This window comes from Hemitrygon akajei, chromosome 2 (assembly GCF_048418815.1).
Source record: "Hemitrygon akajei chromosome 2, sHemAka1.3, whole genome shotgun sequence".
Taxonomy (NCBI): Eukaryota; Metazoa; Chordata; class Chondrichthyes; order Myliobatiformes; family Dasyatidae; genus Hemitrygon; species Hemitrygon akajei.
In genome coordinates this window covers 88371819-88396098 of record NC_133125.1, presented here as the reverse complement: position 1 = coordinate 88396098, position 24280 = coordinate 88371819, and the positions used below count along the sequence as shown (strand labels likewise).

Here is a 24280-nt window from a genome sequence, read left to right as displayed (position 1 = left end):
TTTCCATATCTTTGGTCCCAGGCTCCAGCTTTTAAGATCACACTTCCTTGCTGTGGATTTCCTACTTGAACTAAATTTGTGTGCCCCATCAATTCAAATTTGCATTTAAAATCAACCGTTAAATCTGCTTTTCAACCTTGTATACTCAAAAGTACATGCTATATTTTGTGTGCTTTCTGCATCTGATGGATAGCTTTCAATTATTTTACATTGACATTCAAATCCCATTTGCCTTATTTCTAGAATCTGTTAAAAAAAATCTATTAGATATTTTTCTCCTTGGATCTGAATTAATGAACACGTTAACACTTAAGTTCATCTGTTATTTCCCTGCTCACTAAATCTGTCTCTTTTCTTGCATCTTTCAGGCCTCACACACATCTCCCAATTTACAATACAGGCAAAGTTACATTTTTAACACACCTACAATGAAATATGTCATCTATTTCCAGCACAAGTACCTTGTCCAGGGACCATAGATCGTGGAAACTGCGCCATTATTGGGAGAGGTCCTAATCCAGTACGGACATTTTTTAAAGTTGCCATTGGTGGTGGTGCTGGGGACTGGGCTGGTGATACTGCAGGACTACTCAGCTGTGGACTGTTCTGTTTAAAACAAAATATCAGAATCAAATTCAATCAAAAATGACATCATGAGCTCAGATTCTAAAATACATTTTAGAGTGCCTACATATTCTCTTCACCTAAATTAATTGTTAAAAATCAAACACTAATTCTTGAAGCATGCCTTAAATTAATACATTGCATAGTAGTACTTTCTTTTTTGAATAAGCTATTACAAGGTGTACATATTTAATTCACTAATTCAATGTTTTAAAAACTTTAATTGAAATAAAAATCAGTGATTATTCAACGTTTATCATTGTAAATTTTAATTTGTCAACAACAGTGTGTTAACTCTGTTCTCTAGTATATTAAGTTACATTCTTGAATTATTTCTCTTTTATTTTCCATTGATAAATGACCTATCAGGCTGCACAGAAATTAAATTTACAAAGACAGCAGAGATATGGAGAAATGGCAGGAACACATCTGAAAGGCTAACTCCTGCTCCTTTTTCCATTTCCTGGTTCCCATTTCATAGACACATTTTCAATGTATCTATGAAACCCAAAAAGTTTAGACCTCAACCAACACCAAATCTGACCATATAACTAGGAAGAAAAATTTCTCCAGCTAAACATCCACAGGGATGAAGCCATATTTCATATGACAACACCTATTTCAGCTGCAGCTTTACATTCCTGCTTATAACTTTAAATGTAATCAATGAAGTTAAGGAACTATGACCTGAATTTAGCTTGAACTCCCTATCTGAAGCATAATAAATACCACAGTTCTGATCTTTGCAAGGGAATTTTTCTTCTCACGCTAACTCATTTCTTTAGCCCTAAAATATTATTTATGCTCAAAACACAAAATTCTCACACAACATACAGATTCAATTTTTCCAAAGCTTCACTCATTAAAGGTATCTTGGATCGGTTTTATTTCCATTTCTTCATATTTCAGAATCTGTCAAGTATAGTATTCATTGTATGATGGTTTGTGCCTTTAAAAGGTGGTTCTGGACAGTCTGCTTTCACTCTTCCTGGGGTCTACAATAAAATTGAGTTTCAGCAAACCTGCAGAAAGTATTACATTATTGTCGCTAAGTAAAATTAGGATGGGGAACGAACTAATAAAAATCAGCATTTGCTGCCAAAATTTGCCACAAAAGTGACAAGAGGGCAAGATCACATCATAACCAATATGTTTCTAATATGATAGAGGCACAACTATGAATTTTAGAATGTCACCTACCATTGAAACAAATGTTTAGTTCTGTGATATTTTCCAATTCTATAGATTTTTTAAAAAGCATCTGAAAATCTTGTAAATTCCACGAAGTACAGACTCTTATACCATTCCGCCCTTACTGTTCAAACAATGGAAACAAAAATAACCTCACTTCCAGAAATGACCAGATTTTGTTTGAATGACTTCAACTTTGTCAAAGCAGTTTGGCAAGCAGCATGAAGCAATTAAAATTGTTAAGGTTATAAGTGAAAAAAAAAGATGATAGGTTTTGAATCTAATGAATGGAATATGAATTAAAATAGAAGTTTTAGGATTTAAAGACAAATTTTAGCTGGAACTACATTTTGTTCCTTCAAAGGCAATTACCAATTAATTTTTTCCAAGAAACCAAGATATCCAAAACCTCTCCAAGGATACAAAAATCATTTTGAATATTTGGATAATACTACTAAAACGTATTTACCCGTTTAATGGAATCCAGTTGCATACCTGTGTGGTAATCTCTGGGCTGTTATATTCTGCAGACTTATGTCCTCTCTGGTCCATACTGAGATATTTATTTTGTTTCCACTGAGGTGGAGAGTGAGTCCGTGGATGAGGATTGTTAGGAATGCTAAGCTGCATCATAAGCATCCCACTGCCATGTGGTGACACAACAGCTAAAAGAAAAATATATATTACTGCGTATTTTAACATATTCAAGCATAAAGTAAGAGGATGATTACTTTTTGACTTGATTATATTTTCCCTGGTACCACAATACATCGAAAACATCAGATTTATTTTAAAGCTTACAGACTGCATAACATTAATCAGAAGCTAAAATCTCAAAATAAACATGTAAAACTGGAGCAGCTGGGATGCTGAAAAAACCCTAGAGTTAGTGTACTCAGAACTACGCAATTTTTGTTTAAAAAGACAAAAATAAAGTTAACTACTTAATATCATCTCTGGCCTAAAAATAATTTTTGATTGTAGAATCTCATTCTTTAAGAACATTTTGATTAAAAATGCATTTTCCCAACCTGTCATTTTGTCTCTCTCCCTTAATCCAAATATAAATTTCCTATTCTTCATTTTGTTTTCAGTTTATGCAGTTTTTATTTCTTGTTTTTCTTCCTTGGGTTTGATCTGCACATTTCATTGAGCGTTTCATTGAGTTGACTGAAAAGCCTGTACCCGCTAGTTCAGTTGCCAGAGATTCCCTGCAGAGGGCGCCACACTGATCACACTGACACACAGAAGGCCAGGGCAACCAGAACAATCCCAAACCATTTGTAAAGACTACCCATGAAATGCATTGCTTTCGGGATTAAGTTTAATCACATGCATAAAGGACATTAACTTGTATATCAGCCAGTTTTATTTAGATTCACCAAACTGCATCCAATTTTGGATTAGATGTAATAGTGTTGTCCTTTTGACATAAGCTTTGCAACTTTGTTGGAACATCATTCTCTTCTCTGATCAGTACAATAAACTAAATCAGGTATTTTGTGATCTCAGGCACTTCGAAATTAAGGTTGCCAATTTCCATTTCTGTAGGGAGGGAAGACTTTCAAATCTCTGAGGCCAACTTTACCTATCAATTATATCATGGTTTACTGGCACTGCAACTCTTATCTATGTGCCAGCTTCATTAGATTTGCATAAAAATAGTGTCCCTCATCCCTAAAGTCCCATATTCTGGCTTAATGGCTTCTTTGCCTTTGTCACCTCAGATTTAGCTATTCTAATAATCATTGCTAATCTCAGTCTCTCCAGTTTCCTTTAATGCCCCACAAACAGGAGAAAATCTGCAGTTGCAAAAAATCCAATGCAACACACACAAACTGCTGGAGAAACTCAGCAGGCCAGGCAACATCTGTGGAAAAGAGTAAACAGTTGATATTTTGGGCCAAGACCCTTCATCAGGACTGCAAAGAAAGAGAAGTCTGAGTAAGAAAGGGAATGGGGAGAAAGTAGTACAAGGTGATAGGCCCCCTCTACTGTCACAATGAGACCACACTCAGGTTGGAGGAGCAACAACTTATATTCTATCTGGGTAGCCTCCAACCTGATTTCTTGAACTTCCAGTAATTGCTCCCCCCTCACCATTCCCATTTTCCCCTCTCATATCATCTCCTTACCTGCCCATCAGCTTCATCTGCTGCTCCTTTCTCCTTCCATGGTCTTCTATCCTCTCCTTTAAGATTCCCCCTATTCTAGCCCTTTCTCTTTCGCCAATCAACTTCCCAGCTCTTCACTTCACACCCTCCCCATCTCCTGGTTTCACCTATTGCCTACCACCCTGTACTTCTTCCTCCCCTCCTTCCACCTTCTTACTCTGACTTCTTCTCTTTCTTTCCAGTCCAGATGAAGGGTCTCGGCCCGAAACGTCGACAGTGCTTCTCCTTATAGATGCTGCCTGGCCTGCTGTGTTCCACCAGCATTTTGTGTGTGTTGTTTGAATTTCCAGCATCTGCAGATTTCCTCGTGTTTGACCTATGATTCAATCTCACATTTCACAATTAGGGGCATTTTCCACAAGAAATAAAACCCATGAGAAAAAAATTTAATATGAACAGGACAGCAGGAAATACTTTCTGCAACATAAATCACAGGCATACTTCTACCTATAATGAAATTTGGACTATTTTGGATATCTGGGTGAGGAGAGGGAATGATGCCAGTTTGTGATCGCACATCAACAAACAAGAGGCTGTTTTCTACATGAGATTAGCCTCCTCTGGTCAAAAATAACAAAATAGCTGCTAAACATTGCAGTTCTGAAGCAGGCCAGTTGAAAAGCTTCTGTGGAAAGAATACAGCCTGTTGGAAATTATGTGTGTAACACTGGGATTTCCATAATTTATGGTCTGTTGACCTAATCATAATGTTTTTAAGCCATGTTCTTGGAGTTAAGCTGCATGCTTCTCTTGGCCTCAATTAATATTTACCAAAGATAATTTTGTACAATATTTGTGCTTTCACTTAAGAGATGAAGGAACCATTAACAAGGCTAGAATTTATTGCCCATCACTAATTGCTCTATAAAGGTGATAAGGTACTTCTTCAAATCCTGCTGCCCATGATCTGAAGGTGCTCTCAGAATGATATAGGGAAGGCAGTTCAGCAACAAAGGTGGTAATATCTTGGGGGGGGGGGAGGGGGGGGAAAGCTGTTCACAACAATGTGGGGAAAATTAAAAACAGGATTAATTTAGAATGAGTGCAAATGGATGCTGGATGGTTGGCACAGTATGGATGGGTTAAATGGTCTGTTTCCCTTTTATAAATTTGATTATCAATGTGACCGAGAGAATTGTTTATTTTCCATTACTAGCAGAGTGAGTTAAAGTCAAAGGCAGATGCAATGAAAGGTACACTCTGTTCAATCTATACAGGATAAAACTGCTTTAAAGAGGAATCTATCTGCAAAAAGCAGTGGAGATTCATTAGAATTGGAATAATGAATTGGCAGAGGAGAGTTAGGCTAATTTCTATCATCAAACATCCATCATTTCTGTGACACTAATTTGCCTTTTTCCAACAAACGACTGATATCAGGAATTAGTTAAGGAAATTTCTGAAAGCTTTGTGACAGGAATGTTACCAAAATGGCAGAAAAGCAGCAAACCAAGAGTAGTATGCAGATTATACTTTTCATAGTTTTATAAAAAGCAAAATATATGGAGTTAGAATAGTTACTACAAATCAAGCATGCACATTTCAATTATTATAAAATCACTTTCTTTAAAATATTTGTCTGAAGGAAATACAATCCACAAGGGCCACAGCAGTACCTGGGGCCTAGGTATGCTTTTAAATATTTTGTTCTGTAGCAAGGAAGTTGCAGGAGTGAAGTTGAATGTGATGTGGGGAATCCTCGTGCAGAATTCCCTGAAGGTTAACTTGCAGGTTGAATCGGTAGTAGGGAAAGCAAATGCAATGTTAGCATTCATTCATTTCAAGAGGACTAGAATGTAAAAGACTGTAATGCTGAGGTTTTATAAAGCATTGTCAGACTGTACTTGGTGTATTGTGAGCAGTTTTGGGCCAAAGAACGTGTTGGCATTGGAGAGGGTCCAGAGGAGGTTCACGAGAATGGTCCTGGGAATGGAAGTGTGTTTGATGGCTCTAGACCTTTACTCGCTGGAGTTTAGAAGAAATGGGGGGGGGGGGGGGGGTGATATCATTGAAACTTATTGACTATTTAAATTCTTAGATAGAATGGACGTGGAGAGGATGTTTGAGGATGTTTCTTTAGAACAGAAATGAGGAAGAACTTCTTTAGCCAGAGGGTGGTGAATTCGTGGAATTCATTGCCACATATGGCTGTGGAAATCAAGTTATTGGGTATACTTAAAACAGGGCGAGAAGTTCTTGCTTAGTAAGGCCATTAAAGATTACAGGAGAATGTCGTTGAGCCAGGATGGACTGGCTGAGCAGACTTGATTGGCCAAATGGCTTAATTCTGCTCCTATGTCTTATGGTCTTCAGAAATTTTTCATTTCTGTTTTAAAGAGATGTTCTTAAATTCTGAGGCTGTGACCTTTGGTCCTGGACTGTTGGAAATAACCTGTCCACTCCACTGAGGCTTTTCAATACTGGGTAAGTTTCAAAGAGATCCTTCCTCATTCTCTCTACTCCATGACAGGCCCAAAGACATCAAATGTTCCTTAACACTTTCATTCCTGAGATCATTCTTGTAATCCTCCTCTGCACTTTCCCCAGTGCAGTAATTTAGTAACTTTTCACAATCTGAAATTCACTTCCTGAAAGTCTGGTATAAATACATCTGACCATAGTTTCAAAGGGGAAATGGATAGATCATTGAAGGAGAGATATATAAACAAGCGGGGGTATATGAACTGGCCTTACATAGAGCAGTTGAAGACTAATGGGCTCAGTGTTTTATGTCCATGCAACTAATTAATGATTCTTTTGTTATAAAATTGACATAACTAAAAGCATTCTCTCAAGAATGATAATCAAATGAAAAACTAGAGGGTGACATTATGCTGTTCTTTAGATAAACATTAATCACCTGTCTGCAAAATAGATGATGGCTCCAAAAATTCACCACAATTATAATAGTTGAGGTCTTCAGCTTAATATTGTACAAAGAAATCATTTAGCTTTTTTTTAAGAAAGGTGAATTTCACTTCACAGCAGTTGGTACGGAGCGAGAGTGAATAATCTTAAAAGAGATGAGTCAACTAACTGCTAGTTAACAGGTGATTAACTAATTATAGGCAGCTAAGAAAAAAACAGGTTGTGTCAAGATGAGTAGCCATTTTAAAGAGGCCATTGTGACAATGAGTCAGTGTTGGAATGGCGAAGTTTGACATAAAAAGGTAGAGTAAGTAGCCCAGGTGCTTGGCAAGAACAAGAACTTAAAGAAGGCAACTCTCTTTGATTGGCTAATTGGAGGGCTTGTTATCAAATAAAAGGAAAGTAAATAGAATGGACTTTTGGAGGAAATATTGAGAGATTGGGGAGTTGTGGCCTTGTCTCGTGAGGCTTTGGTGAATAGACACAGGTAAGAAGAGATTTTATTTTTGTTGTACGTCCCTATACTGATTCTGCAAGCCTCCTGCCAGTTAAGACACTGAATACTTTTGCAAGCTGCAGGAATAGAACTCAGGTTCAGCTTTGGACAGACAGAGTCAAGGAACTGGGAAGGTGAGAATTTTTACACAGATGAGATTTTTACTCTGGTCGTCACACCCAAGGTACAAGCTTCAGATAGACAGGAAAATAAGGGGAGGAGACAGTCAATGCAGTGTTTCATTTGACCATTTCCCTCACTAACAGTTAGACCCTTTGGATACTATTAAGAAAGATGTTCTTTCAGGGGCTGGCAGCAGCAGTCAGGACTCCGCCGCTATAAATGGCTCAGCCTCAGAAGGCAAGTATGCAGTAACACAGGGGAGACAGTAATAGGGGAGTCAATAGTGAGGAGGACAGACAGGAGATTCCATGGCCACAGAAGTGTGTGCTGCTTCCTGTGTGTCAGGGTCAAGAATGTCTCAGTGGCAGCAGAAAATATTCTTGAGGGAGGGTGTACAGCAGAGCATGTAGTTACAACTAACACTGGTAGAATGAGGGCCAAGGTCCTACAGAAAAAGGAGTTAGGTAAGTTAAGAAGCTGTACCTCAAGGATAGTGATCTCCGGATACTCTTGGTGCCATGAGCGAGTGAAGCCAGAAATAGGATAGTCCACACAAATTCATGGCTGAGGAGCTGATGCAGGGGGCAGGGATTCAAGTTCTTGGACCATTGGAATTTCTTCTGGAGTAGAGGTGACCTTTACAAGAAGAATGGGTTGCATTTGAACCAAAGAGAGACAAATATACCTGCGTGGAAATTTGTCTTTCTGCATGGGAAGACTGCCTCTGAGAACTGGGATGTTGTAGCCATAACACAGCAGAGGGAAGGGTAGGACTGGCAGCTCAGTATTCCAGGATACAGATATGACAGGAGGTGCAGAGAAGTGAGAAGGGGTGTAGCTTTTTCTGATAAGGGAGGACTTTACAGTAATAACAAACAAGAGACAGTTTGCGGATGCTGGAATTCCAAGCAACACACAAAATACTGGAGGAACTCAGCATGCCAGGCAGCATCTATGGAAAAGAGTACAGTCAATGTTTTGGGCTGAGACCCTTCAGCAGGACTGGAGAAAAAAAAAAGATGAGGAGCTTTAAAAGGTGTGTGTGTGGAAGGGGGGGGAAGGGGAGGAATAAACACAAGGTGATAGGTGAAACCCAGAGGGGGAGGGATGAAGTAAAGAGCTGGGAAGCTGATTGGTGAAAAAAGAGATACACGGCTAGAGAAGGGGGAATCTGATAGGAAAGGACAGGAGCCAATGGAAAAAATTAAAGTGGTGAGGAGAACCAGAGAGAGGCGATGGGCAGGCAAGGAGATAAGGTGAGAGAGGAAAAAGAGGATGGGGAATAGTGAAGGAGGCAGAGCATTACCAGGAGTGTAAGAAATCGATGTTCAGCAATACTTAAGAGATTACTTTCTTGGTAATTGCCTAGTGAGGCCATATGGGCAGAATAAGGGGATGGTCTCTAGTGTGACTACTGGGTGTATTACACACTGTCCAGTGTTCGAACTTGGGGAGCAGGTATGTAGAGAGATCACTCATAGTTGTAAGAATAATAGGGTTGTATTAGTGGGAGTTTTAATTTCTCTGGTATTGACAGGGCCACCACACTGCTAAAAGTCTGGATGGAGTGAAATTTGGCGAACATGCCCAGGAATGTTTACTGAGTCAATATACTGACAGCCCTACTTGGAAGGGTACAATATTGGACTTCCTCTAGGGCAGGGGTCCCCAACCTTTGTTATGCTACAGACCAATACCACTGAGTAAGGGTTCTGGGGATTCCAGTTTGGGAATCCCTGCTCTAGGGACAACAAGGCAAGGCAAATATCTGAAGTGGCAGTCAGAGAGCACTTAGACTCTTGTGACTGAAAGGATAGCAGAAGCCAACAGGTTAATGAGATATCCTTTGTGGTCACTATTTGCAAGGAATGGAAAGAACCAGCTGGACCTCTTGAAGAAAGGGATACAAATGCCAGGGATCCAATGCCAGCAAAGAGGGACTTGTTTATATCAGAATCAATAAATAAAGAGTTTAGGTGTCATTATTTCCATGATAACATTAAACCCACGAGAAGAAATAAATATTTTGCCCATTCTCATCATCTCTCTGCACTTGGATTTCAGGGATCACATGGAATGAGTAGGCAAAAAAGGCTTCAAGGGAATGGCTCACAGAACAGGGGGAAAAAAATAGCAAACTAAAGCATTGGAGGAATGCAGTGAGTCTGGCAGCACCTATGTAATGCCCTGGTTAAGATTTTTACTGCTATGCTGTGAAGAATTTTTAATTTAGCAGTTTTCTGCAAAAGCAATGTGTCCTGTTACTAAGTGTTTTGGCTTCAGCTAAAGTTAAGGAGCCATTTTGTCCAACTTGGGAATGTGTGTCAGCTCATTGGGTTTGTCTTGGTACGTGTTTTACACTTGCCCAGGAGGATGTCCGATGGAAGATGCAGGAGAGCCAAGTGTGATCAGATTTCGGAGGACAGTGGACTGGTTTGGGTCTCTTGGCAGGAGCTGCGGAGCTGAGCACAAGGGAAGACACGTGAAGGAGAGACCCCGTTGTAAGAAGTGCTTTGTGCAGATGAGTGGTTCCAAGCAGTAAGTGCCAATACTGAGTTAGCCAGTTCATTCGAGATGATCTTCCAGGGAAGTTCAAACTGTGGCTGGTGTCCTTCAAGCAGAACAAGAGTTCGGCATGAGAGTAAAGTAATATACCCGACTACTTCAGAAATGAGCTCCAATGTTTATGAGTATGTTTAGACTGGTTCAATTGTAATGGGCCCTTTCATTTTTCTTTTCCTGTTAACTGTTAATGGTTTGTTAAAGTTGAAATATTGGTAAATACATTTCCTTTGTAAGTTTATGCTGGAGTATGATGTGTTATTCTTCTGGCGAAAGGTAACTTCACACGGGGCAGTATTTACACAGTTCACTACAATCAACGTTCCTTAATCAGAACATCCCAACTTCCCTGTCTGGTTCACCCAAATCACACCGACCCTAGACGTGCATTGCTTATGGAAGGTGACCTTCCCGCTGCTGAGTCCGGTGGCTGTTTACGAGCCCAGTTTGTATACGAGCTCTGGTGAGAGGGTCAAACCTAAATGGACAGTCGATATTTTTAGGTCAGATCCTTCATTGGGAATGACCCTTAATCATGGGTCAAAAGGCCTATAGTCTTCCAGGAGTTTGCTTTCCAGAATGTCACAAAATTAGCAAATAATTTGGCATAAAACAGCTAGAATACAGCTTTGATAATGTAAGAGCCACTTTTTTTTTTACTGATGTGCCTTACAGAGGACGAGCCTTTTATAACTGATACCAAAAGGGCATAAAAAATTGGATAACCAATATTAACCAGTTACACTGCCTCAGAAGGTCAAAAATTCTAAGTTAAGTCAGATGATAGCTGCAAGGAAAATAAAAGCTCAACAAACTCAATTGACAGATAATGCAGTATTAACCAATTAATGCTGTACTACAAATTCTCATTAAACTTGAATGACAGTGTAATTTTGCAGGTTTAATACAAGGGATAGAAATGACACCCATTACTTGGAACAAATACTTCTCTGATAGAGATAATGATTCAACTAACAGCAGAATAAGCAGCATGCAAGTACTTTTGCTTGCAATTTCTACCAGATAGTTTACATACCTACAAGATAACACATGCAGAATGACCCCAAAGTACATCTTAAATCAAGTCACAATTTGGCCATAGAAATTGTGGCCAGCAGCAAGTGTCCATGCACACTGAACACCAAAGAGAATTCACCCTTAACTTGCAGAATTCCCCTGGTGGGAAATCTCTGCAACATTGTGTTCCTTTGCTTAAAAGTACAACATTTTGAGCCGAGTCAACCATACTACCATAAACCTCTGTCTACAACCTGTTGAATTTTCTTGTCGAAGCCCTGCCAAAGGGTCTTGGCCTGAAATGTTGACTACTTTTTCTATAGATGCTATCTGGCTTGCTGAGCCCTCCAGCATTTTGTGAGTGTTACCTATTGAATTTTGTTTGCACAGAAATCCCAAAGTTGCAGATAATTACGTGGAAAATGTGCATTTTTATGCAACCAAGGAACAGTTAACATTCCCTGAAAAATCAGGGCAATTACTTTAATTCATTTCAATACAACTGCAATGGTTACATTACACACCCATGTGAATGGAACCACTGCTATGCCATTATAATTTTGACTCTATAGAGAGTTTGAATAAATATTAGGTGTAAAATAGCTCATTCACTGTAATTTCTGACAAGTGTTATACAGCTGATTTACACAAGTGGTAGTATTTTTTATTCCTTTGTTGGAAACTGAATGAATTTCATTTATCTGTATAACTCAAATGTTTTCCAATAGAATTATACAGAAAGGGTTAAGATCTGGTACAAATTCACAAGGTGTGTATTGAAGGGTGAAGGGAAAGTAAAAACTGGACTAAAGCACACAGATATTTAGTTTTATACATGGAAGTGATATTCCAATTTCTATGATTTATTAAATTTAAGTCACATTCATGTGCTTATCTAAACTTCCCTAATGTTCTGCTTCTACCACACCCCAGGCAGTGCATTCCAGGCATCCACCACCGCGTGGGGAAAAAAAATCTTGCCCTCACATTTCCTTTGAAATTAACCCCCCCCCCCCCACCTTAAATACATAACCTCAGGTTCAAGACATTTCAACCCTGGGAGAAAGATACTCTCTGTCTACTCTATCCCTGCCTCTTAATCTTCAAACCTTTATCAGATCTCCCCTCAGCCTCTGTTGCTCCAGAAAAAAACAACCCAAAACTGGCTAGTCTTTTAAGCAGCCAGCAGAGCACCCTTTCCAACAGGCCCATTCAGCACCGCTGTCACAAGGATTACTACAGAAAATCTTTCCCACCAAATGCAATAAGCAGATAAAACAGTTCATCTCTGCGCGACAGGAGAACACACATCATAGTACAATAGACTGTTTTATTATTTTGTACATTATTGCACAGTATTGTACATTGGTAAATTACTGCTTATATTATTCTGTACTTTATTATTAGATAACATATAACATAGCTATTTTTTTCTGGCCAGCTGGTGGTGTAGGGACATTGGCACTGGACTTCAAGGCAGATGGTCCTGAGTTCAAATCCAGCTGGGCCCCAACCTGGGCAGCAGCAGTATCTGTGTGGAAGAAAGGCCTGGCAATCTACTTCCGTGTCTTGCCATGGAAACTTTATGGACCCTATGGTCCCTGAGGTCACTAAGAGTCGGACTCAACGACTGAACAACAACAAAGTGTGTTTTTAAATGTTGCTGCTGTAACAAATAATTTCCCACTCAGGATCAATAAAGTACTTATTATTTTTTATTATAAATCATGATCTCTAATTCAGGCAGCATCCTGGTAAACCTCTTCTGCACCCTCTCCAAAGCACTGACATCCTCCTAATAATGGGCTCACCAGACCTGTATGTAATACTTCATATGCGGCCTAACTAGTGTTTTATAAAGCTGCAACATCCTGACTTTCGAGCTCAGTGACTCAACTAATAAAGGCAAATATGCCATATACCACCCTATTAACCTGTGTAGTCACTTTCAGGGAGGTATGAACCTGGACCACAAGATCCCCCTGCTGATCAATACTGTTACGTGCACTATCTCCTTACATTTGACCTACCAAGATACAGCACTTCACATATAGCCGGGTTAAACCCCATCTGCCATTTCCCCGTCCATATCTGTAACTGATCTAAAGTAATGCTTACCGTGATTCAGAGGGACCTGATTGAGCCTAATGAGACCACACTGGATCCCTGTAGTTCAATTAAATCAATCCCATTCTTAAACTAATACGGATTTCTTTAGTTTTATTGAATTTAACACAGTAGCTTAAACTAAGGAACAATTCATCTACACACAAGAGGTGCTGGAAATCTTGAACAATGCACAGAAAATGTTGGAGAAACGCAGCAGCTCAAGCATCATATATAGAGGGAATAAACAGTCGACGCTTCAAGCCAAGACCCTTCCTTGGAATGGAAAGAAGTGGACAAAAGTTAGAATGAGAAGGCTGGATAGGGTAAGCAGTACAAGCAGGCAGGTGATCTGTGAGAGAGAGAAAAGTCATCTGCTTACCTGCACATTGCTGGCTTTGTAGCTGAGAACTACACGGGGAAGATGGCCGAGGGAACTGTATCTGGTCTGCTCCGGGAGCCTGCAGATAACCTGCTGATGAACTTTGTAAAGAAATAAAGACTTACTATTTGAGAAAAGTAAGATGGTCAGAAAAGCCAGATCCTCTTTACAATCAACCCAGAGAGACTTGATAAAGCTCACTAGGATCAAGTTGGATCCCTGTAGCTCAATCAAACAAGTCCTATGTTCTCCCCTTATTTCCCTGCCGCCTTGGAATTTATTCTTTCACGTGCATCCAATTCCCCTTTGATTTTTATGCAGTTTAACTACACTAGTGGATAATTTATACCAGTCAATTAACCTGCATCTTTGGGATAAGGTAGGAAACCAGAGTAACAGCAGAAACACACAAGGTCACAGGAAAGACTTACCATTTGGTTACAGACAGAACCCAAGATTAGAACTGAACCCAGGTTCCCGTACGTGTTAGGCACTAGAGCCTTAGTGTTATAACAAACACCACTTGCTGGACTCTTAACATTGAAGTTAACTTATAGCACTGCTCAAGTTATGTTTTATTCCAATAAGAATGATGTAAAACACTCAAAAAGATGGCACCTTGAATTAAGAATTGTTATGAGTAAAGATATACCAACTAAGATCTTAAGATAACAGAATACATACAAACCAACTAGGGAAAGTAAGAGGGAATTGAATAAAACAGTGGTAGAAACATGCAAAACCCACTGCCTGCAATTTGTCTAAAAACAAGTTAATGCCCTTAATCTTATGTGTTAAGGCCATTTCGTATCCTCTTTTTGCCCTCGATTATTTCTCAAGTTCTTTCTTAAGATGTAGACATTAGAAATACAACTGATTTCACATTCATTTCCTTATGGCCGCTAAATCCCTGCTGGCTTACAGAGCGATCCCATTCCTCCCCCAGAGAGAAAATGGTGAGGCAGACTGCAAAGGACAAGCGGCTTGCTGCAGCTTCAATTTCATGTGTCCTCCCCACCCACCCACCCCCCCCAACCTTTCTTTAAAGGAACCACTGGACACAAACATGGTCACACAGGTCAGAACCAAATGGGATACAGGCCCACCTTCTCCGAAAATAATCTCTTAAGCACATTAATAAAACAAGCATATGTGAAAAAATATTAATGCTTAATTGATAATGTTTTTTTGAAAACACTTTAATATTAGGATCAGAAAATTGCACCATGAAGCACACGATGCAGTCAGATATACACGGGAATGAAATGAAATATCTTTTTTTTTCCTAAAATGGTTAAAATGAACAGGTTTACTTTTTTCCAAAACACTGACCTGATATTATTCTGCTGACTTGGTGGGATAACACTGTAATAGACTGGCATTCCTGCAGAAGGTAAAGACCCTTGACTTGACTGATTTGGGATTAAAATCGTCTGTTGATAGGGCTGCTGACTCATTCCTTGAGAGCCTGCAGTCAATGATATCTGAATTTTAAGCACAAAAAGGTAACTTGTAGCTTCTGAATCCTAACATCAACAGACTACTTTAGTCAGATAATCAACAAAGATTAAAAACATATTATCCAATAGTAATAAATCATTCAAAGTATTTCTGTGCTTTGAAAATAGTAGACAAATGGCCCCTGGACCTGGATGACTAAGTAGTAAATGATCATGGTACACAAATTGCCAGGGCACAATAAAAAAACAGGCATTGGTCAGACCACGCTTAGAGCATTGAGCAGTTTTAGGCCCCTTATCTGAGAAAAGATGTGCTAGCATTGGAGAGGGTTCAGAGGAGGTTCACAAAAATGACTGTGAATGGAAAAAGTTAATGCATGAGAAGCAGTTGATGGCTCTGGGCCTGTACTCCCTAGAACTTAGAAGAATGGGGGGGGGGGGGGTGAAATCTCATTGAAACCTGGCAAATATTGAAAGGCTTAAATAAAGTGGATGTGGAGAGGATGTTTCCTATAGCAGAGGGAGTCTAGAAAGAGGGCACAGCCTCAGAATAGAGGGACATTGATTTAGAGCAGATGTTTAGAACATTAATTCTTTAGCCAGAGGGTGGAGAATCTGTGGAATTCACTGCCACAGGTGGCTATAGAGGCCAAGGCACTGAGTATAATTAAAGAGAAGGTTGATAGGTTCTTGGTTAGTCAGGGTGTCATAGGTTATGGGGGAAAGCAGGAGAATAGGGTTGAGAGGGATAATAAATCAGCTATGATGGAAAGGCAGAGCAAACTCAATAGGCTGAATGGCCTAATTCTGCTCCTATGTCTTATGGTCTGAAGGTCTAAACACAACCACCTCTCCCTGAGACCTCTGCCAAACTCCCCAGCATCAAAACATGAGGGGCCACAAATATCCATAATATGTATCATAACTCATAACAAGAGTTAAGGGACTAGCTCTAATTGATTATGATTATTTCTCTTGACTGCCAAGGCAAAAAACAGTAGAGGGATGAAATATCATCTGATCTGGTGCATTTTGAATGACACTGAAGGAAGTTCATACTTTAAGGATAAACTGATTCACGTGATTAGCACCTTTTCTGAGGTTTAAAAATCTTCTTCCCTCTATCAATGTTTTGTGCCTCTAAGGCACACTGTCTACAAAATACACTGTAGCAACTCAGTAAGATAACTTACAGGATTTGTGAAACAGGAAAGCATTTATATCCACAGTTAATTGCTCTGGAATTGAATGGTTAACTAGATAACATCATTTAAATCAGCTTGATCGAAGCTAACAGATTTCTTTCCCCTCTTTATCAAAAATCCAATGTTTCCTGGTCCCCAAACTCATGCTGAACAGTGGAATTAAAACTTGCAGTCTCTGGACCTTTATGGACGGCAGTGGCTCCAGGGAGTTGCTACTGAAATACTGAGAAGATCGGTTTTCATTTGATTGCAAATTTCTGGAACAATCTAACTTCAGAAAAATTTCGGGATTTGGGGGTACAGTATGCATTTAGTAATTGTGATTCAGATTCTAGTCTGTGGCTTGCAGGAATTATTGCTGTGAATCTGAAGCCACCCACCAGACTGTTCTACATTATGGTCCTTGAATTTTTCAAATAAAGGCTTCAAGATGTATACTCAAACAGCAATTTACAGGAAGTAGGGAGTGTGAAAAGCACTTTCTTGATGACACAACTGATACTTAAAGAAATTCTGCATTGACTTTCTTCTATTTTAAAAGTGGAGAGAACTATTCATAAAAGATAATCTTTCTACACTTAACATCCCCTCCATTGAAGAGACCATACCTGATAGGACTGCACTGAAGGATACTGGACCATCATGCCTTGCACCTGATTGCTCACACCACTATGTTGACCACTCACAACATTTTGAGTTTGAGCTTGAACACTAACCAATCCTTGATAGCTTTGCTGCTGACTTGACATCACTGATTGAAAACCTGCAATAAAATAATTTACAGTTAATCTCGATTCCTCCTCAAAGCTAGATGTAATTGGCTAAAGATCTGAAGGATTTGTGGTATCTTGGATCATTACCAAGGATAAAATAACACAATTTTAAAAAAGGCACCTTCACTTTATACCTTAAAGTACACAAGTTTATAAAATATGATAACTCTCCAGCTGGCTCTGCATTTAACCGAGAGAAACTTCCAAATTCCATGGTTTATTTAAAAGTGCCCATAAAATACAGCATGTTCAAAATACTGTAAGTTCACTTAGTTTGAAAAAATACCAAGCATAAGAACTACTAGCAAAAACAGTAACATTCATTTCAGTTTTCTTGTTACTTAAGAATATCTAAATTGGATAGCAGGTAAACAAATACTGTAGAAATCTAATTTGTGAACTTATAACTATTAACAACAGTTCACGAAGAGAACAAACTTTCAATACATTTTGCTGCGTCAGTGTATCATTTCATATCATTGGCTAAAACATCCATTAACAAACTCAAGTGAGAACATTTAGTGGATGATTTGATCCAGAAGAGCTATAACAACAACAAGCTGTGCTTACCAGACAATGCGTTTGTGTGAACTAAATATCCATGAGATAGCTGGTTAATTTTATTATTTGTAACACAAGTTAAATTTTACTAGTTCACAAACGCTCATGCACAAATAGGCATTGTGAACTATTGAGTAGGGCCAACTCCAATTGTAAAGGAAGAGGCAGAAAAGTAGAAATACTGATCTTATTTAATTGCTCACAGGTTTTCAGATACTGGTATTGCATAGAAACGTTGCTGTCATCTCTAATAGCAGAACGCTTAATGAAATGTGTTAAATTAACATCATGCTTCAAACTAATCTTGAAAGGCCAGACAACTTGAGTTCCATTACAATTAAAATAACTCAATTTTTTGGAGAACTTTACCATCATGAAGCAAGAATTACAGCATATAAAAAAAGGTTTAATTTTTTAAAATCTCAGGAGTGAACTACAGCATCAGCTATTGAAAAAGGAGTTGATTTGTTGAATGAATAAGCCCAGGTATTTTTAGATAAGTAGCATGAGCAGGTGGATATAAATAAAATAATTCAAAAAGACAACTTAAACAAGCAGAGGAGATCTTGAATTGTGTGGTCAATAAGGAGTAATGGGGAGAATAGATTTCAGCCTTCACAGTATTAAAAAAGCTGAATTTACTGTGTGTGGAGAACAAGAGGCCAAAGAAGTGAATATGACACCAAAACACCAGAAGATATGGAATCAGAAACTCAGTGGGCCAGAACAGGAAAGCAAAAGTTTTCAGTGTATTAGTGTAGGCCAGCCTGTTGTGAGGGGAAAAAAAGTATTGAAATTGGGCTGGATTGAAGATAATGGCTTCAGCTATACCATCATTTCTGTGGAAAAAAACTTAAACTATTGTATTTCCATTCTTATTAATGCAGTTTGGTTTAAAGATGGTGACCTGAAAAAGTTGTATGCTTCAAAAGTGGACATAGAAAGTGAACCCTAGTCTGCTTATGTTGTTGCCAATAGGTAACAGGATAATGACAAAGAAAAGTTGACCATGAATGGATCTTTGCAGGGTCATGCTGAAGGAATATTCGATAATTGGAAGCCTTAAATTTAAAGACATAATGGAAAATTGTAATGATAGGTTAGGACATTTTTTTTTAAAAAAAGCTGTACACACGTGAAAGGTTACCAAATTGGTAACAAGAGCGAGCACTAATAACAAAATCTGAAATACTTTTCAAATGACAAATTAAAACATACACATCTATAGATGTTGTTGAAGATGTGGTTCAATTAGGAAGGAAGCAGAATATGATGGGCTGCATCTCATGTTCTATAAAATGACATCATTCCTTGTCACATCACTGCCAGTGTTTATTCATGTCTGTTCCTTTCCATATTACAGAGAGATTTGACAAAACTACAAAATGCAAAATATGCAATAAACAGTACTTGTCAGAATTTTTGGTACTTTTAATGTCAACTTACAGATTCAAATTGACAAGCTTTTCATTATTTTATTCAGGATGAAAATACCAAATTGTCATGTCTGTGTTTTAAATTAATGCGATATTAACTATTTTAAAATATACTGTAGACTTTTTAAAAAATCATAAATCATTGTGGATTAAGTTTTTTATTTTAAATATTCAATAAAATCCTAAAACAAACAGCACAATATTTCCTTTTCTGCTGGAGCACCTGCCATCCAACATGCTGAGAAAATACTTGTCTTAGAAGGATGTTCTATTTTTAGCAGAAAGGTTCAATGGCCAAATTACATGATTGATGTTATCCATGGCAACCATCTAAAATTCTCACTGAAACTGGCAGGAGACTGCACCACCACTGTGAATAGCTTCAATTATTTCGGTACTGCAGAGCAAACTATGATCAATTTCCCCTGAAGAGAAAAAAAGTAGGGCGATGTAAATTAATGAATTGGAACCCTTCCTTACAGCCACAATCACAATTCCATTTTTAGATGTTTTCACTCACCTTATTTGTCACAAAAATAAATGAAACATTACTAGTATCTTAGATATTTTACCATGTAGTGAAAGAATTTCTCACCCTAATTTAAGCAAAAAATCTAGCACATTTTATGATTTATACAATAACAAACCAAATTAGAAACACCACGAAAAATGAAGAATTCTTGACTTATCATCACGATGATGAAAATAGCTTGCTAATATTCTTTCATACTGAATTTCAGCCATTAAAACCGAGCAGCAATCCCATTCTGGTATTTAAAAGGGGTAAGATTAAGCCCATATTCAGTACCAGCTCATCATTTTCTGTAACTTACCTACCACCCCACAAGCCTCTGTATCCAGCATACTGTTCTTAGTAACATCCACCATCTACAATGTGACCCTACCCCCTCAGCGCATCTTTCCTCCCCCTTCCCTCACTCTTGACTTTCCATAGGGATCACTATTTAATTGACTCCCTTCTTCACTTCTCCCTCCACACAACTTCTCGACATTTATTCCTGTAAGCGGGACAAGTGCTACATTTGCCCCTTCACGATTCAAAGTCCTAAAAAGTCCTTCCAGGTGAAATGACACTTCACCTGAGAGTCTGTTGGGGTCACTTGCTGTATCTGGTGCTCCCAGTATGGCAACCTCTGCACCGATGAGACCTGATGTAGACAGGGAGACTACTTTGTCAAGCACTTTCACTGTCTGCCACAAAAAGGCAGGATTTTCCATTGGCCACCCATTTGAATTCAACAAGCCATTCAAATATGTCAGTTCATGGCCTCCTCTATTGTCACGATTAGGCCACACTCAGGTTGGAGAAGAAACACTCGATTCTGTCTGGGTAGCCTCCAGCCTGATGGCATGAACATCTATTTCTCCAACTTCTGGTAATTTCTCCCTTTCCCTGTTCTCTCCTTCCATTCTGGCTCTCCTCTCACCCTTTCTCTCTTTTTTTCTTCAAAAAATTTATTTATTTATTAAATTTTAGAAATTACAAGGAATAAATGTAATAATGAAATAGTAAGAAAAATAATATTGACCCTCCCCCCTCCCCTTAACCCTCATCTAAAGAAAGAAAAAAAAAGAAAGAAGAGAAAGATTGCCTGGATATCGGAGGACCCCCACATGCTCCATGGAGTTCAAAATAATTTTGATATTTATTTTTACTTTCCCCAATTACTATAATTTTATCTTCAAAGGACCTGTGTATTTAATCCTATCTTTTGTAAGTATGGGAGCCAAATTTTCAAAAATATATCATATTCATTTCTTAGATTATACGTAATTTTTTCAAATGGAATACAACTATGTATTTCATTATTCCAATGATCCATAGTTAAATATAAATCAGATTTCCAACTAACTGCGATAACTTTTTTGGCTACTGCCAATGCAATTTTTATAAATTTTTTCTGATACTTGTTCAATTTAAGTTTCGGTATTGTCCCTTCAATGTCTCCTAATAAAAATAATAGTGGACTATGTGGGAGTTGTACTCCAATAATTTGTTCCAATAGAAGTCTTAAATTTATCCAAAATGGTTGAATTTTAAAACACAACCAGGTAGAATGTAAAAAAGTACCAATTTCTTGATTACATCGAAAACATTGGTTAGACATATTTGAATTAAATCTATTTATTTTCTGTGGTGTTATATATAATTGATGTAAAAAATTATATTGTATTAATCTAAGTCGAACATTTATTGCATTTCTCATACTATCAAAACATAATCTTGACCAGTTTTTTCCATCAATTTTAACATTCAGATCAGATTCCCATTTTTGTCTTGATTTATGAGTTCCTAACTTAATTGTTTGTTTTTGAATCAAATTATACATACAAGATGTAAATTTTTCCTTTCAGAATTAATATTTCTACTTCACTAGGTTTTGGCATCAACATTGTTTGTCCCAGCTTTTCTTGTAAATAGGCTTTTAATTGAAAATAACAGAAAAGAGTGTTATTTGATATTTTATATTTATTTTTTAATTGATCAAACAACATCAATATACCTCCTTCAAAACAATCACCTATATATTTAATCCCCTTTTGGAACCAATTATGTAAAAGTTTATTATCCATTGTAAAAGGAATAAGCCTATTTTGAATTAAAGTTCTTTTTGCTAATAAAGATTTCTTTATCTCATCGTCCATATTTACCTTATTCCATAAATCAATCAAATGTCTTAATATAGGAGATTCTTTTTTTCCCCGCATCCATTTGGATTCCCATTTTATATAAAATCCTCTGGTATATTTTCTCCTATCTTATCTAATTCTATTTTAATCCATGCCGATTTTTCTTCATCAAAAAAAGACGCAATAAATCTAAGTTGATTTGCTTTATAATAATTCTTAAAATTTGGAAGTTGTAATCCCCCTAAATCAAATTTACATGTCAATTTTTCCCAATGATATTCTTGACATCTTACCTTTCCAAAGAAATTTCCTTACATATTTATTCAGTTCTTGAAAAAACTTCTGAGGTAATTGTATTGGTAAATTTTGAAATAAATATTGCAATCTAGGAAATATATTTTTTTACAGCATTAACTCTACCTATTAATGTTATTGGTAACATCATCCATTCATCAAGATCCTCTTTTTTTTAAATAATGGCAAATAGTTTTGTTTATATAAATTTTTTACATCATTATCAACTCTAATACCTAAATATTTTATCCCAATCATTGACCATCGAAATTGAGTTGCTAATCGACATTGATTATAATTTCCTTTGGTGAGAGGCAAAATTTCACTTTTATCCCAATTTACTTTATAACCTGATACTTTCCCATATTCTTCCAATCTAAAAGATAATCTTTGCAAGGATTGCATTGGGTTTGTTAAATAAATCAAAACATCATCAGCAAATAAATTAATCTTATATTCTTCGTGATTAACTCTAAAGCCCCCAATATCTGGATCTGTTCTAATTAGTTCTGCTAATGGTTCTATTGCCAATACAAATAAAGCAGGTGATAATGGGCAGCCTTGTCTAGTTGTCTCGTTAAGCAAAATGGTGTTGAAATCTGACCATTTGTAACTACTTTAGCTTGAGGATTAGTATTTAAAGTTTTAATCCATTGTATAAAAGATTTTCCTAACTCATATTTTTCCAATACCTTAAATAAAAAATCCCATTCCAATCTATCAAATGCTTTTTCTGCATCCAAAGCAACTGCCACACTCATTTCCTCTCTTTTTTGTGCCAAATGAATTATACTAAGTAACCGAGTTATATTATCCATTGATTGTCTATTTTTAATAAAACCTGTTTGATCCATATGTATTAACTTTGGTAAATATTTAGATATTCTATTAGATAAAATTTTTGCTAGTATTTTATAATCTGTATTCAACAAAGAAATAGGCCTATATGATGTTGGTTTTAAAGGGTCTCTATCTTTTTTTGGCAATACAGTTATGATCACTGTTAAAAAAGATTGTGGAAGTTTATGCATTCTTTCCACTTGGTATATTAATTCCATAAAAGGAGGAATTAATAAATCTTTAAATTTTTTATAAAACTCAGGAGGAAAACCATCTTCTCCTGGGGATTTATTACTCTGAAGTGATCCTAAAGCTTCTTCAACCTCTTTTAATGTAAAGGGCATATCTAATCCTTTCTGTTCTTCCAAATTTAATTTTGGAAGGGTTATTTGTGATAAAAATTTATCTATCTCAGCAATCTTATTTTGTGATTCTGATTGATATTGTTCAGTATAAATTTTTTTTAAAGTTTCATTAATTTCTAAAGGCTTATAAGTAACCTTATTTACACTTGTTCTAATTGCATTTATTGTTTTAGAAACCTGTTGTTTTCAACTGCCAAGCAAGAATTTTATGCGATCTTTCACCTAATTCATAATATTTCTGTTTAGTTCTCATAATTACTTTCTCTGTACGATATGTCTGAAGTGTATTATATTGTAGTTTTTTATTAACAAGTTGTCTTCGTTTTTCTTCTGTCATATATCTTTGAGATTCTTTTTCTAACTTTATGATATCTTTTTCCAATTGATCTATTTCTGCTGCGTATTCCTTTTTAATTTTAGATGTATCTTATAATCTGACCCCTTAAATATGCTTTCATCGCTTCCCATAATACAATTTTATCCTCAACTGAATGCAGATTTGTATCCAAAAAAAATTGAATTTGTTTTTTCATAAAACCACAAAAATCTTGACGTTTCAATAGAGTTGAATTAAATCTCCATCTGTAAATCGATTCCTCCTTATCCATCATTATCATTGTCATTATCAAGGGGGAATGATCTGACAATATTCTTGCTTTATATTCCACACTTTTCACTCTATCTTGAATATTTTTTGATAATAAAAAAAAATCAATCCTTGAGTAAGTTTTATGTCTGTTTGAGTAAAATGAATAATCTCTTTCTCTTGGATTAATTCTTCTCCATATATCAATCAAGTTTAATTCTTTCATTAATGATAAAGTTAGTTTTGTTATTTTTGATTTTATAGCACCTTTAGTTGATCTATCCAGAACTGGATCTAAACAAAAATTAAAATCTCCACCTATTAATATTTTATCATGTGCGTCAGCCAAGTTCAAAAAAACTTCTTGTATGAATTTTGCACCATTTTCATTTGGTGCAATAATTCTGAAAAAATTTGACAATGTATAATCACATATCTCCCCCCAGAATCAATTATTACATTTTGTATTTTAATTGGTAAAAATTTATTAACCAGAATTGCAACTCCTCTCGATTTTGAATTAAATGAAGCTGCAATGACGTTTCCAACCCAATCTCTCTTTAAT

General features: G+C 37.0%; 1 protein-coding gene across 16 annotated transcripts in view; it reads right to left on the bottom strand.

Moving 5' to 3' along the window:
* Positions 1-24280, bottom strand: part of LOC140714366 (R3H domain-containing protein 1-like) — a 160318-nt gene that overhangs the window by 21996 nt on the left and 114042 nt on the right. For 15 of the 16 annotated variants that reach the window (XM_073025577.1, XM_073025603.1, XM_073025670.1 and 12 more), the window contains 5 exons: positions 16817-16971; positions 14876-15027; positions 13544-13644; positions 2311-2480; positions 462-606 (listed from right to left, as the gene is read on the bottom strand). In XM_073025577.1, coding sequence (XP_072881678.1) covers positions 462-606; positions 2311-2480; positions 13544-13644; positions 14876-15027; positions 16817-16971 — 723 coding nt within the window. Of the gene's footprint in view, positions 1-461; positions 607-2284; positions 2481-13543; positions 13645-14875; positions 15028-16816; positions 16972-24280 lie in introns of all 16 variants that reach the window. The other variant, XR_012095870.1, reaches the window with a different exon arrangement.